Below are 21,331 nucleotides of genomic sequence, written 5' to 3' on the forward strand. Positions count from 1 at the left end.
TCATTTCTATGTGGTTTAGAGATTAACTTGGCCACATGTAAAGATAAAGAAAGAGGAAGAAGTGAGTTATCACAATCAACTAAAGAAGCGCTCCACATCCGTTTTATTTTTGAAATGTTTCCATTTTATTGACAGAATAGTAAAGCGCATCACCGTCCACAGTCATTTACAATCATTTGGAAGCTTTAGCATTCTGCTCAGAACACTTTAACACGTTGTGTTGCCTTGTTGCATGAGATTATGAATACAAACGTATATAAATAAATGTATTTCTGATAAACATTTTCTCCCTTGGCTGTTGCTCTTTTTCCAATCTGCGGTTCAATAACTGTAAATAAATGGCAATAATCTAATATAAAGTTCACAGTTTGCTGCTCGACCTCTCAATGTATTTTCTTTATGTTACACATATTTACACGTTTCATCATACGTACAGTATGTACATTCATGTACAGTCACTCGTGTGGTTCGATCCGTCTTTCTTTGTCCACGTTATCCTTCAGTCTCCACCTTCATGTCAACACTTCATATTCTGATACCGGTAAACTGAGGAATCCTGCATTAGCATATGATGCACATGGTGCAAAAGTTGCACAATTAGACGCTTTCTTCAGCTTCTAATGATGCTCCCCGTTGAGGTGACAGTTGCGTTGAGAGAACTTTTTTAGTGCACCTTTCTGAGCGTGTACCTGACAGCTTCTGGTGACAATCATAGACGTTGGACCCAGAGCTTTCTGAGGAACCGCTGTGAGGCTCAAAGAGTCTCCGGTTGTCTCCATCTTGGCATTGGCGACACCTTCCAACTCAAAAAGATGATCAAAGAGGTGGATCGTCTCTGGAGCTGAGGCAGGCGGAGCAGACAGCTAGCAACCTGAGACGACGCCCACCTGTCACTCAAAGAGGCCACGCCCTCAATTAAGCCCAACTTTAAACAACTTAATATAATTTAAACGATGTGACTCCAACCTGTTGAACCAAAGGTTGAACATAGAGGTCGATGGGGATCGACTCGCTTTAGGACGCAGGCTCCATCTCTCACCAGTATTTCAGAATTGTCAGTGATAGATTTAAAGACCAGCTTCTCTCTCTGGTCCAGAACCTCGTCAGAAGTTCAGCAGGGCGGTTTTCTCGGCGGCCCTCTTGCCCCTCACGGGCATACGATACCTCATCTCCTTCCAAAACCTGGAGGAGGTGGAGAGGTCCTGTCCTCCTTTCTCTTCGTCCTCTATCGTCCTCGAGCTCTTCGCGTTCTTCCACCAACGCACGGCGCCTTGCTTCTTCCTCAGGTGACGCACGGACTCCGGGAAGAGAGCCAGCTGAGCCGGGGAGATCTGTTCCAGCTCCACCAGGATCACCTGCGAAGCAGAGCTCGAATTAGAAGCGAGGCGCTGAAAATAACTGAAACGGAACTAAAGAAATCTGAAGTACGTTCAGTATTCGATAAAGTGTGACCGGACGTATTGCAGCCTGTGAATATTCATCATTCTCACCTTGAGAGATCTCTCCAGCAGCGCTCTGTGCATCGCCGTCACGCACTCCAGCTGCTGCCTGGTGTCCGGATAGACGTCTTCACTGCCGTCAAAACTCGTGCTGTTCTCACCGTCGTCTCCGTCGTCTCCGTCGTCTCCGCCGCTCTCGGAGATGTTGTTGTTGTTGTTGCTCGCGTGTCTTTTGCTGAGGAACGTGGAGGCGGTGTAGAGCAGGAGGAGGCGGCGACTGGCTTGTATGTTCTCCTCCACTGAGTCCACGATGGCTGAGGAGACACAGCGGAGTTGCATTAGAATAAACACATCATATTTATTTTTAAACGCTGTTTATTGGGATCTCTGGTTGCAAATATGAAGCTAAATATGAAAGAAATCACTTCAGTATAGAGGTAATCAGATTACTGCGTACCATGTCAGTTTTGTTATTATTACATTTTCACAGTTTTAATTCATTAAGATTATTGCTATGGTACCAGTTCAGTATCGGTATGGAGATATGTATGCAGGGTATCGTATTGGAATCACTATTCTATTATCGCGTCAACACTAGTGACACCGCAGAGTGGACTCACCCGTCCCGGGCATGCAGTCACGGCCCGGTATGAAGAGTGTGTACCCGCAGGCCTTCTCCAACACTTGGGGAAGTTTGTGGAGGGCAAACGCCTCCACCTCCTTACTGAACCCGACGGCACAGGGCTGTGGGTACGCCACGTAGGCGTCATACGACTTTCCATCCAAATCTGACACAGAGGAAGAAGAAGAAGAAGAAGAAGAAGAAGAAGAAGAAGAAGAAGAAGAAGAAGAAGAAGAAGAAGAAGAAGAGCTCTTTTAGGATGCTTGTTGTCAAGTCGGATTCAGCCGTGTCACCTCATTACATTAAAACCCTCTGAGCCCTGAAACCTGCTGACGGGATTGAAGAGCAAGTCATTATCATCAGATTCTTTTTTTTTTTCGACGGTCCTTGAACACATCGTGTGCAACACATGCTTCCATCAGAAAAAAGCAGCCGAAACAAAGCCCAACATTGTGACACGTAGAGCTGACATTTCTTTTTGCACGTTGGTAACACTTGAAAACATGTCGGATAGATTCTAGTGTTTTCAAGTTTTCGTAAAATCTATTATCAAAGAAGTTCAACTTGCGTTTCATTTCTTTTGTCATGATCGACGTCATCGTAACTGTGTTGTTCTGCACTAAAGACATCTTGTAGTTCTCTCTACTTCTAGTCGTGATGGTTCTGTTCCCATAGAGGAGCAGAACTTTATATTACAGAGAAAATAAACACAGAGAGAAAAATGTGACGGAAGCAGAAAAACAGCTTTGGGTGTTCAGGGAGTAGAGGTCAGATTTGGAGGACTTGGTGCCGTTCCAATGGGCTCAAAGTGAACACACAGTCCTGCACGTTAAAGCTTCCACTGTTTCATCATCGAGCAGCAGACGACATTTCCCCAGAAGCTCTGCAGGCAGCGCTGTGGTTAGCTTGTTTCCCTTGTTTGCTCTTACTGTTGACACATGCGGTCATGTACTGGGTAGAGCTTAAGCTTTAAGTGATGTAAGCGTGTGTGTGTGTGTGTGTGTGTGTGTGTGGCACTGTCAGAGCGTCACTCTGGGTTTTTCCCATCTTGGGAGCGTTGTGAATGGAGTGTGGGAGTGTTTCTTTGTACAGGCCGTGCTGTGAAGTGTTACCTGTGTTTTTGTAGAGGACTGGAAAGGCTCTCCTGAACCACAGCACGATGTCGACCTTATAAACGTAGTAGACCACGACGCCGACCACGAAGAGAACCATCACACCGCCGAGCACCAGTCCAATGGGGAGGATGATGTTGGGATCTGTAGAGATGAACGTCACACATAAAACAAACCATTTTCAATATGTCAGCACCGTGTGTGTGTGTGTGTGTGTGTGTGTGTGTGTGTGTGTGTGTGTGTGTGTGTGTGAGTGTTGGGCAATATGGACCTCTGTATCTTTAGGCTGAATGGCGATACACAACATATATATATATATCTCTGCATTTATTATGGTTTTATGTTGTTTTACTGTGTTGTTTCTTCTGTCTTGTTGTTTTTTTAATGTTCATGCCGTCTAGTGTTAAACCCGTAGTCTGTAGGTGATGAATAGGAACATGTGGCCCCTTTTTTTGAGTTTTAAAACCAATTTTAATAGAACAAAAGACATCCTGTTAAATCTCGTTAGCAGCAGACAAACTATTCATTTTAGAAGAGCGACGGCCGACGTTGTGACGTCGTCACTCTGCAGCTTTATGACTCAGAGTCGCTCAGTGAGTCAGTGACATACATTAGTTTACTGACCCCGCTGCACTGAGGTTAAACCGCAAAGAGCGAGTGGGGGTTGAGTTGCACGGAGATGCAAACACTGGCTCGTTATGTAACGACAACTAAATCCATATAAACGGTCTCATCCTATATGTCTCGCTTGAAAATACATCGATATACCTTGAAAAGTTGCTCTACCACTCAGCCCAAGTGTGTGTGTGTGTGTGTGTGTGTGAGAGAGTTAAAAGATTGCACCTCATTCTTTCTTATTCCTTTATTATATCACAAGCAATGAAAGCATTGAATTTAAGCAGTAGAAAGTAAGGATCGACCGATATACAGACCGTTATTTGGAGGCGATATACAGTACATTTGCAGTAAAACAAATTTAAAAACAGGGATTCAAAGTCCAACACACAACTTTGTTTAAATGCCTTTAAACATTATCTTTAATGAAAAAGAGAACTTTTCAACATTATCTTTATAAACAATAGAGCCTTTGCTCCTGTCATGCTGACATCTTCTCAAACTAAACTTGCACTGAGAGTTTGTGTTTTTCGAGGTAACGGCTGTTGGTTTTCGGTCCAATGAGACATTTTTTGGGACTGTTGTGGAATAAAAGGCCTTCAAAACAATGTTTGGCTGGAAAGGTTTTCGTTAAGTTGAGTAGACATTATTATTATTTAGGAGGAAACTCATTGTGCCTAAATGACAAAACAGGGAACACGGCAACACGGATGATTTGAGTTGTCATGTGTGAAATTTGCACGCAGATGTTCTGTACTTTGAAACAATGCTACCCTGTGTTTTTACCTGCAGGTAGCATAGAGAAATAGCCAGTGCTGTGGCCCCTGGAGCTCTGAGCCATACAGGTGTAGTTTCTCTCGAAATCCTCCGTCGTCAGCTCAGAGAATATCAGCATCCGCTCCATCCAGACGCCTTTAATGGGTTCATCCTGCTTCCACGAGCTGGTGAGGACAGAAGGACCGTACAAGATGTTAGGTGTCGTATAACTTAATATTCTACGAGCGTTCTTCTACCTTCTAGACTGCTTCTCTAATCAAAAAACTACACCTGAAAAGGGGTCGCTTAAAGGTTAAAACAGAAGTAAAGGTGACGGTGCTGACCGTGGTTTGGAGGTGTAGATACGGTCGGGTTCGGTATTGAGAATGAAGAAATCGTCGGCGTCCTGCCAAACGATATAAACATCCGGCCTCCCGACACACGGGACAAACACCCGGCACCGCTTGCTGAAACTGGACCCTGAACACATGCAGAAAGAATTAACACCAGTTATACTCTGCAGAACTATTTATCTGAATCTATAAACCAAAGGAGCTTCAGACCTTAGCTGTTTCTTACAGTGAAAAGATGAGCTTCAGTCAGAAGTTGAGTCTAATTAAGATAAAACAGCTTATCAAGCACCTATGCGCTGTAATACATCAATATTTAAAAGCCACAAAGAGTTCGGCCTGAGATTAAATCGACTAATTGGTGAAACAGTCGATAGATTAATTGATAGAAAGTTGTGAGTGTTAGCCCTACAATGAGACAGGATTTTACAACTCTGTAAACTTCCTCCTGCTACAATCATTTCATCCTCCCGTTAGACGGAAGGTTAACGGTAGACTTTGCTCTCTAGCTGTGGGTTTGTTTTCGACAAATGTTGGTCTGAAGAAAAGCCAGAGTCGGTTCCAACATCCGCTAATTAATCTGCCAAACACTTTGTTTGCTGCAGGCGGAGACTCACCCATCGGTGCCTTGATTATTTCATTGGCCGGTTCGTGGACTTGTGGAGTCAAAGAGTACTTATCTGAAAAGACATGAAATACAGACGTTGAGGTTATCGAATCACGGGAATATACCGTAAATAGAGTCACTCGCTCCCATCTGTCGTTTGTTTAGTTCGGTCTTGGGAATGTTTGTGCTGCTCACTATGTTGATGATTTTTTTAGAGAAGTGAAGTGCACTGTTAAAGTATAACACCAATGTCCGTTCTAACCTGAGACCCACGCCTCAATGGTCTCTGACACGGATCCCGTCACGCCACCGAGAGTGAAGGTGAGCGTGCAGGTGTAGGGGGAGTTGTTGTTGCGCTCCACCCCGTCGATCTTCAGTTTGGCCGAATCCATGTAGGTGTACCGGCCCTTCCCGTCCACGATGGGTTCACAACCCTAGATGAGGAGAGGAAACAGAAAATGACTACACACGTAATAACTACTTTATTATCAGCCACGTGGTTCTGATTGGTCAAGTCTGATCAATCTTGACGATCGTTTAATCTTTTTTTTTTTTACTCATTTATCCTCCTCTGCTTCAGCTCAGACTTCAACCTCCGGTTCTGCAGAGTGTTGTGGAATATTTCTATGTAGATGCGGGATAAGAGTTGATTAAATAAACAGAGTCTGATAAATGCTCAAAGTATTGTGTCAATTTAATGCTTGCAAGCAGGAGAGTGGACACACAGACACGTATCTCAGTGAACTGTGCAAACCACTGTCAAAGAAATACAAGGCACATCATGTTTTATGCATACAAAAGGTCACGCCTTTAGTGACCTCACAAAAAGGGAGTATAGGGTCTCTGGACATGGGTTGATTTGTTTCTGCTCCTTATCTGTTATCTCCAGGTGCGATCAACTGGGGGTCAGTTCATGCAGAAACAGGAAACAATGGTTCCCTGTTTCTCCTTTTAGTGTTCATGTAAACATCAACACTGGAAAACAGGACCTAGGTTTTATGACCTGATTCACCTCTGTAGGAATGCAGTGTTTATCTGCATCTCGTACCTTCCCCTCAGTAGAACACCCATCTTCCAAAACATCCCAATATACTAGAATATATTTTACCATTACAAGAGTGAAGTCAAAGCTTCACGTGTTAAAGCTGCATTCTCTCTAATGTCCACCAGGGGGCGACTCCTCTGGTTGTATAGAAGTCTATGAGAAAATGACTCTACTCCTCTCTTGATTTATTACCTCAGTAAACATTGTAAACATGAGTTTATGGTCTCAATCTCTAGTTTCAAGTCTTCTTCAACACAGCATGATGTTCATTTATTTTGTTTATGGACATACTAATAGTCACCATGCTGAACAGATAAAGACTTAAAGAAAGTTGTCAACTGAAAAAAGAGAGCAAGTTGGAATAGTAGCAGTACATCATTCAAATTCATCAAATCTTCTATTAATGTAACTTGAATCTATATATGAAATATCATCCTTTTTTAATTTGCACAATGTTGTATTGTACATACCTGCGGGATATTTCAATTAAAATGACCTTCTCTGATTTAGAGTGTGGTGTGAAATTCCCATTTATGCCAGTTTTCCCCTGATTGTTACGTCTGTGTACATCTGGTCCAGCAAAAACGTCTCCACAACATCTGGACTGATGTGAATGAATATTGTAATCACCACTCACTCTGTACCACGTGATGTGGGAGGTGATGTTGTAGCCGTCCAGTGTACCGATGTAGTCCTTCAGAGGGCAGTTCAGCATGTCGGTGACCATGTTGGTCAGTGTTTGAAGAGCTTTCCTCGGCCGTCCACACTCTCCAGGAACCGGCGGCTCCACCACCAGCTTGGTGGCCTGCCGGTAGCACCGAGACGGAGTTCTGGTGAGTGTAAAGACGAGAATTAGCCACTTTTTCTTCTCTTTGATCATGTTAAGAAGATATGAAATATGGTAACAATATTAATACATTACAACAAAAGAAACAGAAGTAATTGTGTCGAGTGCGTTCGTGCAACAACAGCTTCAGATTCTCAGAATTTACGAGGTGCACCTGAATGCACCATGAAATGCTCCACCATGTGGTCTTGTTGCTGGATCCTATGGAAGCCCATTCCCGACAGCAAAATAAAATAAAAAATCCACCCGAAAAAAATAAAATAAAATCCACCCCAAAAAAGTTATATATATATCCACCCAGAAAAAAAAAAAAAAAAGATTATGTTTTTTTTTGCATGTTGTATTTGTTCCGGAAAAAAGTAAAAAAAAAAAGATGTTTTTTCTTTTTCTTTTTTGCCGGAAAAAATACAACATGCAATTCTACAAAAGGTAACTATTACTGGTGACTTTTGTAAATGTTGGATGTTATATATCATTATAAGTATTAATATGTAGAATTGCATGTCGTTTTCATGGAAAGACTGGCGAGGGGATGAAAGGACCTGTGAGGAGATCGTCACTGAAGCGCATGCGCACTGCTAATCTCTTTTGCTAGCAAAAAAAAAAAACATCATAATCTTTTTTTTTTTTTTTTTTACTTTTTTTCCGGCTACAAAAATTCTGGGTGGATATATATAGCATTTATTTTTTGGGTGGATATTTTATTTTTTAATTTTTTTTTGGGTGGATTTTTTATTTTCCTTTGCTGGTGGAAATGGGCTTCCATAGAATTCTCTAAATCTTCTGCAGCCTAAAAACACAATGTGTCGTCTTTGAAAGTTTCTTTTGTTTCTTAGGAAGACAAAACAGTTTCTTTCACCTTCTGTTGATGTTTTCTAGTCTCTACTGATGCTACCGTACCTCAGGATGCTCACATATTCTCCAGAGTCGTCCATCTGTAACTTAAGAAACCACAGCGTCTCCCCGTTCACCAGGATCCGCCCGCTCTGGTCGGCCATCTCTCGGCCCGTCTTGGAGTCGTACCAGGTGATGTTGTACGGGATGGCCGTGAAGTCGAAGACTTCCGGAGACACCAAGGTGCATTTCAGCATCGCTGTGTCCCCGGGAACAGAGAAGACCCGCTCGAACTGGAGCTCGTAGTTGGTACAGTTCTCTGAAACACAAACGGACCGGTCGTTTACTCTTTGTTCATGTCAAACGTGGGATTTTTCCAGCAAGAATTGTTTGGCAATTGTGTTTATGTAGCACAATTCATGACAAGAAAACTCAATGTGCTTAACTTTAATATGATTTAAGAGTAAACTTAAAGGCCCTGATCAGATGCGCACCGCGCTGCATGCTTTGTTGCTGCTTTGTTGTGTTTGCAGTATGTTGAGGCGACTCCAGCTCGAGTAATGACATTGAACTGTATGCCACCCTAATAGTTCATAGCACCGTTTACCGTTTACAGTTGGTAAAGTCATATCCTAGCCTAGCCTAGCATAGCCTAGCTTAGCATAGGTATGCAGATAAAGTCACCGCTTTTCCGCTCTTATTTGAATGTTTTTCAACGCGAGACGTTCAGGGTGCAAAAGCAGCACGCAACTCTTCACTCTCATTTAAATTACAAAAGAAAAAAGTTTAGAGTCTTTACTTTTGCTTCCTGTTTATATCTGCAAAAAAAAAGATCAATCATCAGAACACTGAGTCTGCAGCAAACCTTTCCTTCATATCTCTCTGTCTCATGTAAAGCATGCAGTATTGCCTTCACTTCCTGTATTTTTTAATGCTTGTTTATAATATTTTTGTTTGTTTTAACATTTCTCCGCCAGCTGAAGCTAAAATCACAAGTCGGTTTTGCTTTGTTCCCATCATACACCCACGAGATAACTGAGGCTGCAATGAGGATTTCATTAGTGCACCATCATTTTTAAAACTGTATATATATATATATATATACGTGGCCATCATCTGCCTTTAATGGTCAAAGAGCTGTTGAGTCCAATGCCTCACTCCACCCTCTCAAAATATATGAAATACAATATAATTGGTAATGTGCCATTATAGCTGCACCATGAAGCGTTTCATCTGGAATTCTGTTTATCACAGAAACACCAAGTCACTGCAGTTACACCAGTGGCCACACGGGGGCGGTAGAATGCTTCTGTACAGTCTGGAGGACAGACGTTAGAGTGAGTGTGCACAGTATGCAGGTGTGTTCCAGAGCTCTAGTAGTATTTTATGTATAGTTTTTTTTTTGGCTCACCTTGTTCAAATCCTGCACAGATCCCAAACAGGCCGAGGAGAAACACGACGGTTCCCGGTGTTGATTGCTGGCCCATGGCTGAAAAACACACATTCATCCAACCGTCAGAGATGAACATATACACAAGAAGCGCAGGGTGGGAAGTGCAACTGGAGACACGACTTACTGGAACACTGAGAGGTCACAAGAGGCTTTAATTAAAGTACAGCAATAATCAGCGAAAAAAACAGTTTTCTTTCCCCTTTAAGACAAACTTTATCCTCCCGAATATTTCACAACTTGCGTCTCTCTCTCTCTCTCTCTCTCTCTCTCTCTCTCTCTCTCTCTCCCTCTACCTCTCTCTCTCTCTCTCTCTCTCCCTCTCTCCCTCTACCTCCCGCAGACATAGATGACTAATGTTCTGGTATTTCAGGAGTAGTTCTGGTGCAGAAGCGTCTTACAAAACGCTGCGTAACGCTCCGGAGCTGGCAGGAGACCCGGCATTCCTGAGCACTGCTTTTACGCAAGTGAGTCTATAATGAGCGCTGTAACCTCAGGAGAGACGCGTTTCCTGTTTGTCTCCCAACGCGTCCCGCTGCTAGAGGGGCTGTGCTGCAGTTTGGCGCAATGACCATATTCAGGAAAAAGTGCCAGTTCATGGTGAGTTTATTAATGCGTTTGATTACCAGAACTGCTCACTCATTTGATGACCAACCAGCACGAGCCAGTTATATCAGCTTCATGTACGTCCAGTCATGTGGATGGATGTCCTTAAAGTGTGTGACTAAAGCTGGAGACAGGCACAGACCTCTCTGTGTGTGGACTGACTCAGTTAAACTCAACTCCCCAGAGTGAAAGTATTTCTCAAACACACATAACAACCAAGTAATTCATCCTCATCCGTGACGTCACACGTTTTACTGTCCAGCAAAGGTTTGGCAACCTGATCTGAAGCTTGGAGAAGACTTAAAGTAATAATAGTTCTCGTTATAAAGGATCATTAGACTTGATTCAAAATGTGGTCAATGTCAAACAGACGTCAACCAGAACCCTGCAGGAGTGTGATGCATGATGGGTATGCTCACATAAAAACAAAGAGGGGAAAAATGTATACGGTTTGTCTTTTACCGCTACGCACTGAAAAGAGTTCAATGAACCGGTCGATGAGCTGGAAGGAACCTTGAAAACATCAACGAGTCCTCAGTCAACGGTTCGTATGATGTTTAACAAAATGTGACTCCTCGTTTTCCTGCAAACGGCAGCAACACGTGGAGACTCCTGCCCGTTACATGCGCATACGTGCATTTTCAAACCACTTCTGTCTTCACGGGAAACGTAGTTAGGTTTAAGACAAGATGGCACATTATGTTGAGCCTGGAAAACACACAAGTTAGTTTCCATGAAATTGGTCGGAGTACGTATTGGCTTTCTGTATAAAAATGTAATTTTGTTTTAAAGCGGTGGTTATGGCCCTACTACAGTATCGGTGAATCTAACAGGATACTCATGACCTGCTGGTTAATTGTGAAGTGTGAAGTGTGTCAGGCCACATTCAGATCAGCTGATCTAATCTAACCACATCTTCACCGCATGCATTCACAGTACAGCAGCTCCACGTTATTCAGCAGCTGAAGCTTCGCTGTTTACATACTTCTGATAATTGTACAAATGTCACATCTGGTCCATCAGCAGATCCATTGTTACACGCTCATCTGGTCAAACATCTTGTAAACCTGCGGAGCCTTCCTTTTGTTTTGGGGAAATGTTTATACAAATGATGCACAAGACATCCAGAATATTGAAACATGAAATCTGGCATTTTTGCTCAATATTTATCATTTTAGTGTTGGAGCAAAGACACAGAATATGTGTCTGTATTAAAGGTAATTCAGGGGATATTTAAGGGAGAAAACTTCAAACTTGTGTTGCTTTGTAGTTTGTGTTCTCTGAAAAACTGAAGGCTTGACAAGAAAACAGAAGCCACAGAGACTGTGTGAAAGTTCTGTGGGGGGAAGATGGTGAACGAGAGGAACATTTTCCAGACCGCAGCATCAGCATCTCCATCTCACTACAGGAAGACTCGCTGCCGAAGAGACGCAGACACAAACGAATCGGTGGTTCAGCTGCAGAGTATGAAGTTCTGCAGAGTGTTGTGGTTTGACTTCTCACCACCGGCCTCTTTAGATCAGCGTCTGCACAGACGGTAACCTGAAACTGTTTCCTTCTCTCACCTGCAGTTCACTTCATTTAGTCTGAAGCATGAAATGCAACGAGGTGTTGCTGTCTGAGCAGCAAACAACAGACAGACTGGCATCAGTCTATGAAGCACTTCAATGCTTCTAAAGAGTATTTCATGTTCTCTGGGGTCACAGAGAGCTGGTGAAAACGTTTTTTTAATTATTTTTAACTATTGTTTTTGTCATGAATAATTTGACAAAGAAGGCGGATATAATACTTGATTTTTCTGAGCTTTCACAACACATATAAAGTTGAGTTGAGCCTTTATTTATATTTAAACCTCCGGTTCTGCAGAGTGAAGTCAAAGCTTCATGTGTTAAAGCTGCATTCTCTCTAGTGTCCACCAGGGGGCGACTCCTCTGGTTGTATAGAAGTCTATGAGAAAATGACTCTACTTCTCTCTTGATTTATTACCTCAGTAAACATTGTAAACATGAGTTTATGGTCTCAATCTCTAGTTTCAAGTCTTCTTCAATACAGCATGATGTTCATTTAGTAAATGATGGACATAATAAAATACCAAAATACACGTAAAATATTAGTAGTTTAACTTTTAAAATCATGCAAAGATCTGTTATCTAAATATGCTGTGGTCACTATCGATTCTTCTGTAGGTTATATTTCTCAATAGTCTCGTCTATAAAATGTCATATTTTCTTAAAGGTGATGTCTTCAAATTGCTTGTTTAGTCTAAAACGAGCCATTACAAGTCAGAATTATATTTAAAAAATGGGAAATGCATCAAACAACTTAGCAACAGCTGGTTCCAGCTAACGAAACAATTTACAAGATTCATTGTTTATCATCATTTCTGTTTATTTAATTATCAAATATTTAGTGTTTTCTAAGTCAATGAAATATAACAAACAAAAAGCATTAGAAATGATTGAGACATATTTTACCTTGCTTGGTGTTTAAGCCTAGAAATACTGAAAGGGATAATCCAAAAACAGCAGTATTCAAGTAAATCTTAATTTAATAAAAATGATGTATTCAGAAAAGTTGCCTGTCGTATCTTTTAGAAGCCGGAGGACGAGTGTTTCTCGCCGAGACGCGTCGAGCAGATTGTCAGAGTTGCTCAGGCAGCAAAGCTTCACTCCGGGACGAGCCCAGACAGGACGGGGGAGCGTGGGATGAACACGAGGTCAACGACACTGAGTCACACACCAGGAACGTTTAGCCGAGCGCTTTCTCTCGCTACCGGAGGCCTGAAGCTGTTGGTGGTTGTAACGTGTTCAGCGGTGAGTCACACGGTGTCTTTTGTTTACCGAGAGACGGAAGACCATCCCATTCTGTTTTTACTTTCCTCTCAACGCACTCTTATTTGACTGATAGATGGATAGAGAGAGAGGGGGATGGAGACTTTATTAATCCCGCAAAGGGGACATTGTTTCCGCTACAGCAGCATTTATAGATTCAGGGAACTCAATAAAAAATAACTGAGTACAAAATATGAAATAAACAAAACAGAAGAGAAGAAAAAGTGAAAGAATACTGATAAACACACACAGGGAGCTGCTGCCACGAGCACAGCGCCGTCTTGCATGTTTACGTTATTTTATTGTAATTAAAGCGTTTGTGGTTCTGATGTATTCGATATATTCATCTTAAACGTGTCTCTCTCAGCAGCCCTTCGTCTGAACGTCTCTGCTCTGCGCTGCAGACAGCAGCTCGGTGGAAATATCTTCCTGGCAGGAAACTGTTGAACGGAAAACAAGACGTCTCCCCTGCCAAGCTTGTGGTTGTCTTTTTATAACCGGGCCTGCTTTTTTAACCTCGAGGCTTCCAACTGTGACGTAGCAGCTTGAACATGTGCAGTTCTGTTATTGGAAGAACACGAAGCCGTCACATCGAGGACATCCTGTTAATCAGCTTCTGATCTTTTCCTCAAGTTCAGGGTCCGGATCCTCTGAACGGTGGAGCGTATAGAAAGAATTTTGACTCCTTCGTATGCTGTTCAGACTAACTGCAGCTAAACAGCTAACGCTAACGGAGGTTGCGTTGACTTGCGTGGTGCGTTCAAGCTCTACTCAGTCAAAATGAGTATCAGGAAGGCAAATCCTGTCATATATACCGTTACAGTGCGTTCATCAGCAATCACCTCATTATCCGTCAGGACAACTGGTTGGTAAACGGCAGAATTACACCTTTCACATGATAACGTTATCGATCTGAAACGAGTGCTAGCTCGTATTTGATTGGTCAACGCAGCGTGCTGTTGATTGGTTGACTCCGCCCTTGATTCTGGAAGCTTCATTGGCTTCCACAGCTCGGATGGACTTTCTATCTTTTAACAGGTGAATCATCAGTAGAGCAGTGATATGTGCTAGAAAATATCCAGGTTTTTTTGGGGGGTTTTAATTTAAAGTTGTCTCTGAAATGGGAGCAGCTGTGTGAGCACGTAGTCTTCAAAGGATCCAGATCCTGAAACGAGACCCAGCTGCTGCACCTTATGTTGAGCCACCGGGTCAGATTTTGGAGGAAACTGTTGGATTCTTTTAAACAAAACAAGAAGCAGATGCTGTTTTTTTTTTTTAAAGCTTCTGTTTTCTGGCATCAGCAGAAGAAATGAAAGGTTGATGTAAATATCGTGTTCATGAGCAAAGGCTGCTGGGAAATGTGGCACATTTTAATCAATGTCTCTACAAATGTGAGATAGAAGCTGCTAACAATCTTCTTTTTCTGTGTTTGAGGTACACTTCAGTTGACTGAGTGATATGTTGAAACAGTGACGTAGAAAACCAGACAGACGCTTTTGGGAAACGGAGCCTCACTGACTGAACACATTTGCGCAACGTTTGTTGTCACGGAGCGAGCGGAACAAGCGTCCGTTTGCTTCTGTTTGCACACGGCTAAGTGGTAGCGGAGTTTGTTGAACTACTGAATCTGCTCAGTTGTGCGAACTTTGTCCGTCTGTTTGTGGGACAGCGAGTCCAAGGTCTAATTAAACAACATCTTTCTATTGTCAACCTCGTGTTGTGTTTACTGTTGCCTTTCCTCTCACTGCAGATCCATTTAATCGAGCGTAATAACCTAGTTAGAGTATAAAAAACATTAAATATCAAGCTAAAAATGTAGAGTTTCAACACGGCGACGTGTGAAGCAGCGATAGCAGTGATTTGGTGTCACACCAAGTCCTGATATGAGTCAACATGAACGTGGAGATTCCCTCGTCGTTTACTGACAAACGTGAGGCCACAGCAGCAGCAGCGCAGTGTTCTCTCACCTCCTGTCCTCAAACACTGACTAATAAACTGCTCAACAGCAGAGTTCACCCACACAGCCCGGACTTCACGCCGCCAACCGTCCTCCTCGCTCTGATTTTAAAGATCGATTTAATCAACGTCGTCTTTGTGGAACATTTAGCAAACGGCCCAAAACAAGTTGTTGCTCAATATGGCGTCATCAACGATGATCAACAGACAACTTCCTCTTGATCGACAGATCGATGAATCAGCCGATTGATTCGTCTCTAAATGATAAAAGACAAATCAACAGACGGTCGCGCTGGAGGAGCTGGAACGAGCACACGCTGTTAAAAGTATTATTAAAAACACAGTCACGCGTGAAGCTGCTCACACGTTTAGGATTCAGTTCAGTCTGAGGTTGTGTTTGGTCTCAACTGATGATCTGAGACTTCAAATAAGACAAAAGATCTTCTCAGTGAATCAGGGTCCAGATTAACATGATGGAGAAGTGCTGAGCAAAGCAAAAAAAAGAGCTTTGGTTTGAGTTTTTCTTGAAGGGGAAGAGGATGTGATCTCAAATGGTGATAGAGAATTGAAACCCAGGTCCTCAATGGAGGTCTTCAGTAGATCCTGTGACCGACGCGGCTTTATTTAATAAGTTACGTTAATACAACTCCGCTCTGTTGGAACCAAAGGTTTTTTTGATTCTTCAGGAAAAACTCTAAAGCAGTTTATTTTTAACCACGTCTGAGAAAATCTCTTTTAAACTAAAGTCAGTGAACGCTCCTCAGCTTGGACTGATTATTAAATGATTAGAAAACAACGTGGGAATATTCTGATACAAGGAGGTTAAGTTGAAGCCATTGAGCTCGTGGGAGGTTCTCCGACTGCGTGAGTCATTCAGCTCCACAAAGGGAAGACGATGGGATTCACCCTTCCTCCTGCGGAGCACGAGAGCACGAGCAGCGTAACCGAATCTGAAGTTTCACACGAGGACGCCGCTGTGTTTGGTGGGCGGTGGCAGCGTTTATTCTCGGGGACAAACAGGTTTTTCCTTCTTGGTTTTCGTGGTGAGGTGCTCCACCAGGCTGCTGCCGGGTGTTTCCCGCTGTGGTTCTGATTGTTTTTGATTGTTTTAATGTTCAGCTACACTAAAGTGAATTACATGAGGTGCTGCAGCAGCATGCGTTAACATCGTACCACACCTCAGAAGGCTTTTACTAGCAGCAATAAATCAATATAAAAATCTATTCTTTGACCCGACAAAACAATTTAACCCTTTAAACAAACTGGATACACACACGGTAAATAGAATAAAGTCATTCTAATGCTGGTGCATCACTAACCACACCTCAGTTAGGAATTTACTCATCAATAAAACCCACAGATATCAAAGTCTAACACACACACACACACACACACATCTACTTTCAGTTCTATGTGATCTGGTGTAAAACGAGGACGACCAAAACTCACTCATAAAGCACAAACATCTGCAAACATCTGCACGGTTCACATTTAAACCACAAGCGGAAAGTAAAAGCTCTTTGTTTCCCTGAACGTTTGACTGGAGTTGCAGCGCGAACATGAACTCGCTGCCGTGTCTCTGATCTTTAGCTGGAGATCAATATCACCGTCTATGAATAGCTGAGAATAAGAGCTTTGCTCTGTGTTGGATACAGAAGGTTTAGTTTATCTCGTGTAGTTTATTCATTTTGCACAATTTAAACAATAAAATAAAATAAACAAATATCACAGAGCAGGAAGAGGCAAACTGGGCTTATATGAAGCCAAGATGTTTTTACACGATATGAAATGTGGGAACGATATCAACACATTACAAACAAACAAAAGGTGCCTCTAATGTGAAAGGAAGTGTGTCTTCTTCTGTGGTTAGAGTTACAACACTTCTCTTGAGCAGTTAACGTGCAACGCTTAACGTTGCTTAAAGATTGAGCAACCCTGATTTTCCTAACAGGGCAACTTAATTAAGCAGCTGATCTGAGGCGTAGAACTTGTGTCTTCTGATAAGCAAAAGTGAGCAGAGAATAGACTTTGACTCACCTCGGAAGAAAGCGACTCAGAGGCACCGACGTGGACGAGAGGAAGCAGGCTGAGGGAGGAGACGGAGTAGACGGAGCTGCCAGAGCAAAGCTCACCTCTGACCCTCGCTGTGCAGAGTCTGGACCTCACAGCTCAGCGGTGACTCAGCGGCTCTGCCCCTCTTTCTGTAGGACGACGGCACAAAACAACTCAGACAAAGAGGGAGGTTCTCATCGCACCTCGACCGTCTGCCTTCCATCACACTGTTCAACACAACCTCCCAAACACCTCCCGTCACCTCGACATAGATAACTTCAACCGTAGTGACCTTAATGTAACATAAACCAAAGTTTAGACACAACAACACTTTACTTTACATGCAGAATGACAGATATAAAATATAAAAAGTGTTTTCCTCAGGACTTTGTGACCTCAGACCCTTTTAATAATAATAATAATAATACATGTTATTTATAAAGCGCTTTAAAAGGTACTCAAAGACACGTTACTAGGTAAAAACACAAACAATAGAAGTAATTACAATAAAAACTAAATAGATGACATAACAATAAGGAACAGCACAAGAAACACACATAACCGACTTCACCTCCTTAAATAGGAGAGTTTTAAGTGCAGAGAACGATGCACATTTTAAAGTTGAATGCGTGAATCTGGAGCACGTTGAGAGCAAAATGAAGAGGCTTTATCATAAACACATTGCTTATATAATACGAAAGGCGATGACATGGAAAAAGACCCAGTTTAGCACATTAAACGAGACGATGAGGCAGACCACGACACCACGACACCATGACGTGATGGTCGTGGTGCTTGGTCGTGCACCTCTGACTTTCTGTAACTTCCAATAGAACTGGATTGATGCATATTAATTGCAAATAGAAGATTGGCCACAATCCTAACAGCTGCACAGCAACAGTAGAGTTAATATGAAGACGTACAGAAATGAAAACTAATCACTTTGTTTGTGCAGGCGATGGTTCTCGCTATGCTCGCTATCTTTGCTTTTAAATGACTAAAACTTTTAAAGGTTAATAATAATAGAGCTGAAATACTGATTAATCACTGAATGTGTGAATGTGTGCATATGACTCACACACATCTGCTCTCATGTTGTTTTGGTTTGCACAGGTTTCACTTTATTGTTGTTTTGAAAAGATATGCAGAGTAAAACTCAGTAAAACGCTTTATTGCCAAATATTTGAACTTGTTTTGTTTAGTTTTTCACAAGTTGCACTTTATTGTTATTATCTTGAAAAGATATTCAGTGTAAAACAGGTTCATTGCAGCCTCAATAAGCTATTTTATGCCAAATATTAGTTATTTTTTGCACAGATAGAACTTTATTTGCATTGTTCTAACAACGTGTTAGCACATTGGAGTATTGGAGCGATCTGGTTTACTTGAAAGTGATTGCAATTTTATTTATTCTATTATTTGAAAAAGCACAGATGGAATAGTAGCATGCACCATGTTGTTACCATGTTGTTAACATGTTGTTTCCATGTTGTTTCCATGTTGTTACCATGTTGTTAACATGTTGTTTCCATGTTGTTGGGGCGGTCGGGCAGGAACATCTTTCTTCCTCCAAAGTGTGACAGAGAGAGTTTGAGAACTGCTCTATATGATAAAGAAGTGTCTAGAATCTCATCCTTCAAAGATCAGACTAAAGACTCAGATGGAGCTTTACATCTGCAGGGACAGGTTTTGGTTCCCATCATTTGCATATTGAGCTGACTTCAAAGGCAAAGTGCTGTCTTGCAGCCACACCTGGGCTTCCCCTGGAGAGAGGAATCCCCAGAAGACACATCGTTTCAGCTCTGAGTTCGTCCCTGACTAAATGTCACTGTAGCAGGATGCATGCTGGGAAAACGTGAACTACATTTAAAGCCACACTGTGGCCGTTAAGAACACACTTCCTGACTTTACGAGCGCTCTGTTCTCTTCTCTGTTCTCACACAGTGAAAATGTTTCCACCATGTTTTTCTTTTTCTTGCCCATCGGAACTTCTTTGTGGTCAAAACCTGACTTTTGTTCGTTGGTGATGATCCTAATAACAGAAGACGTGTTTCATCTTCACCACACAGAGTTCAACCTGCAGTATGAGGATTCTGACTCTTTGGATAATTCAGCACTGATACTGTTTAAGTCAAAGCCGTACGTCAGAGATCATCAACTAACAGTGATTTTAAACGTATATATCTGCTGATTACTCTTTTGAATAATAAATGATTTGTTCTATGCTGTCACAGAATAAGGAGGAATCCCAGAGTTGACATTTAAATATCTTTGTTTTGTTCGACCAACAGTCAAAAAGAACAAATAGATTCAGTTTACTTTCACAGAGGATGAAGAAAAGCAGTGAATCCTCACATTCATCCTTTAAAATATGACTTTCTTGATTGTCAAGATTGTTTGTGATTCATTTTCAGTCAACAATCAGTCGATTGTTTCAAAACAGAAATACCGGTTTCATTCATGTCAACGAGCTAAATTTACATGAACTTATAGAATTTTGAAGCCAAAAGTTGAAACGGCAAAACTCTGAAATACTTTCATCTCCATCACAGGTTGTATTTGGATGTCAAAGGTAGAAGAGTGATGAATGAGTAACGGTTTAATCGAGAGCTGGAAATGAATCTGCAAATATTTATTTTATTGATAAATCGTCTCAGTCGTTTCTCTGACTGAAGGTTCTCAAATATGAGAATTTGCTTCTTTTCTTGGTCTTATGTAATGGAATATTTTGGGGTTTGGACTGCTGGCAGGACGGAACGAGACATTCTCCAACAGAGAAGAGATGCATTCTGGGATGTTTGCAGCCTTATTGTTGCTAAGCCCAGTCCAACATACGAGAGTTTCTGAAGGTTCTTGTAACAGATGAGGAGCACAACAACAACGATTTTTGTAATTTTGATCAACTTGAAGAACCTGATGTGTCTCTTACAGACGAGCTGCACACATGTGGGGCTGACGTAATGACGTAATGGAGTATTTTTATCTTATTTTCAGGGTTATCTAATATAGAAGGTGATGGATTAGATCGATTTCTTCTCCATGAACAAAGTAGGAAGGAGGATGGATGTTGTAAAGTGAGGTTGAGACCTGGAGAGGACACGTGGATCAGGTCTAAGTGAGCTTGACTTGTAACTAGAGATTCGCTGATGACTTTTAAACTACATTTTTCAGAAAATCCAATAAAGTGGAATTTTCTGGGGTAAATTGCGTAAATGTGGGAAAAAAACAATGTTTTTGACCCAACAAAGTCCAGCTTGGTTGACTTGACGCTGATGTATTGATCCGGAACTTAACAGAGTCCAGATGTGGAGCAGACGACGTCACAGCCAATCACATGACGTCATGATCCTACATGCATTAAGATGATCCCACCTCTCAGTTCAAAAGGGTTCAAGACCGACAACTCACCAAACTCTCGGTGTTACTCTCGTCCTTCCTCCTCAAGTCACATGAAAACCCCGTAGAAACAGCATGGTTCCGACCTTCAGACGCGTCCTCTCCGCCTTTGACTTCCCTCTTTTGTGGAGACTTCAGCACATGTTGCAATTTCCTTCAAGGGGATCTTTTGAAAGCCGGCATGTTTCATAATCTGTTGAGCAATAACTGGGAGGAGATCCGTTCGTATGATTCACACCGAACGCAGAGATCCTGCTCAGCACTGAGACACCTGGCTGCTTTTAAGAGGACACAAGTTAATTCACATGATAAAGTCATTTACTCTGCATCTCACCCGGTTCTCTCAGATTAATCCTCCCGGCATTAATTAATCCCAGTTTGAGCCGTGCAGATCATCCCTCACTCTTTGTGTGGTCATGTTGAGACCTCTTGTGGCTAAACAGGGAAACAACTTCAGATCAAAATACCTTTAAATACACTGATCAATGTAACCCTAACCAACAAAAAAACACATATGTAATAAAAGTAATATGTAAATCATAACTGCTTTAACCGTGAAGCTATTTATTATTACTATTTATGTTTCTAATCCTCTGCGGTCCTTAACACTACGTCTTCATAATGACCTTATTGCTCTGTATTGATGATGAATGACGTTTCTTCTCTGAACATCTGTATTTTATTTGTATTTAACCTTTATTCGTTCAGGATAATCCCATTGAGATTCTACATCTGGTCAAGTAGCTTCTGCACTTTAAAGTTGTGGCACTTTTTTATATGTAGTTTTATAAACTTTGTTCAGGAACGGGATCA

At 41.9% G+C, this 21,331-nt stretch overlaps 1 protein-coding gene across 2 annotated transcripts; it reads right to left on the reverse strand.

Annotated features, from left to right (window-relative positions):
* Positions 1-109: 109 nt before the first annotated feature.
* Positions 110-20,642, reverse strand: LOC306703690 (interleukin-1 receptor type 1-like). Of its 2 annotated transcripts, XM_079169743.1 has the most exons (13): positions 20,531-20,642; positions 17,108-17,271; positions 9,639-9,716; positions 8,294-8,546; positions 7,184-7,376; positions 5,764-5,935; positions 5,512-5,574; positions 4,889-5,024; positions 4,575-4,729; positions 3,174-3,317; positions 2,060-2,227; positions 1,491-1,753; positions 110-1,355 (listed from the first exon to the last, which is right to left on the reverse strand). In XM_079169743.1, the coding sequence occupies exons 3-13, from the start codon at positions 9,712-9,714 to the stop codon at positions 1,104-1,106; spliced, it is 1,875 nt and encodes a 624-aa protein (XP_079025869.1). In that variant the 5' UTR covers positions 9,715-9,716; positions 17,108-17,271; positions 20,531-20,642; the 3' UTR covers positions 110-1,103. The 2 variants fall into 2 exon arrangements, with proteins under 2 accessions (XP_079025869.1, XP_079025870.1); XM_079169744.1 differs by lacking the exons at positions 17,108-17,271; positions 20,531-20,642 and adding an exon at positions 9,805-10,036.
* Between the last annotated feature and the right edge of the window lie 689 nt (positions 20,643-21,331).

This window comes from Pholis gunnellus (genome assembly GCF_910591455.1).
Source record: "Pholis gunnellus genome assembly, chromosome: 12".
In the NCBI taxonomy this organism is placed as follows: Eukaryota; Metazoa; Chordata; class Actinopteri; order Perciformes; family Pholidae; genus Pholis; species Pholis gunnellus.

Bases quoted from the DNA above. Each gene is read 5' to 3' on its own strand.
- LOC306703690 (XM_079169743.1), bottom strand. From the start codon at position 9,714: ATGGGCCAGCAATCAACACCGGGAACCGTCGTGTTTCTCCTCGGCCTG. The intron at 8,547-9,638 runs GTGAGCCAAAAA...TTTGTGTTTCAG, and splicing joins CTGTGCAGGATTTGAACAAG to AGAACTGTACCAACTACGAG. The intron at 4,730-4,888 runs GTCAGCACCGTC...TGTCCTCACCAG, and splicing joins ATCTACACCTCCAAACCACG to CTCGTGGAAGCAGGATGAAC.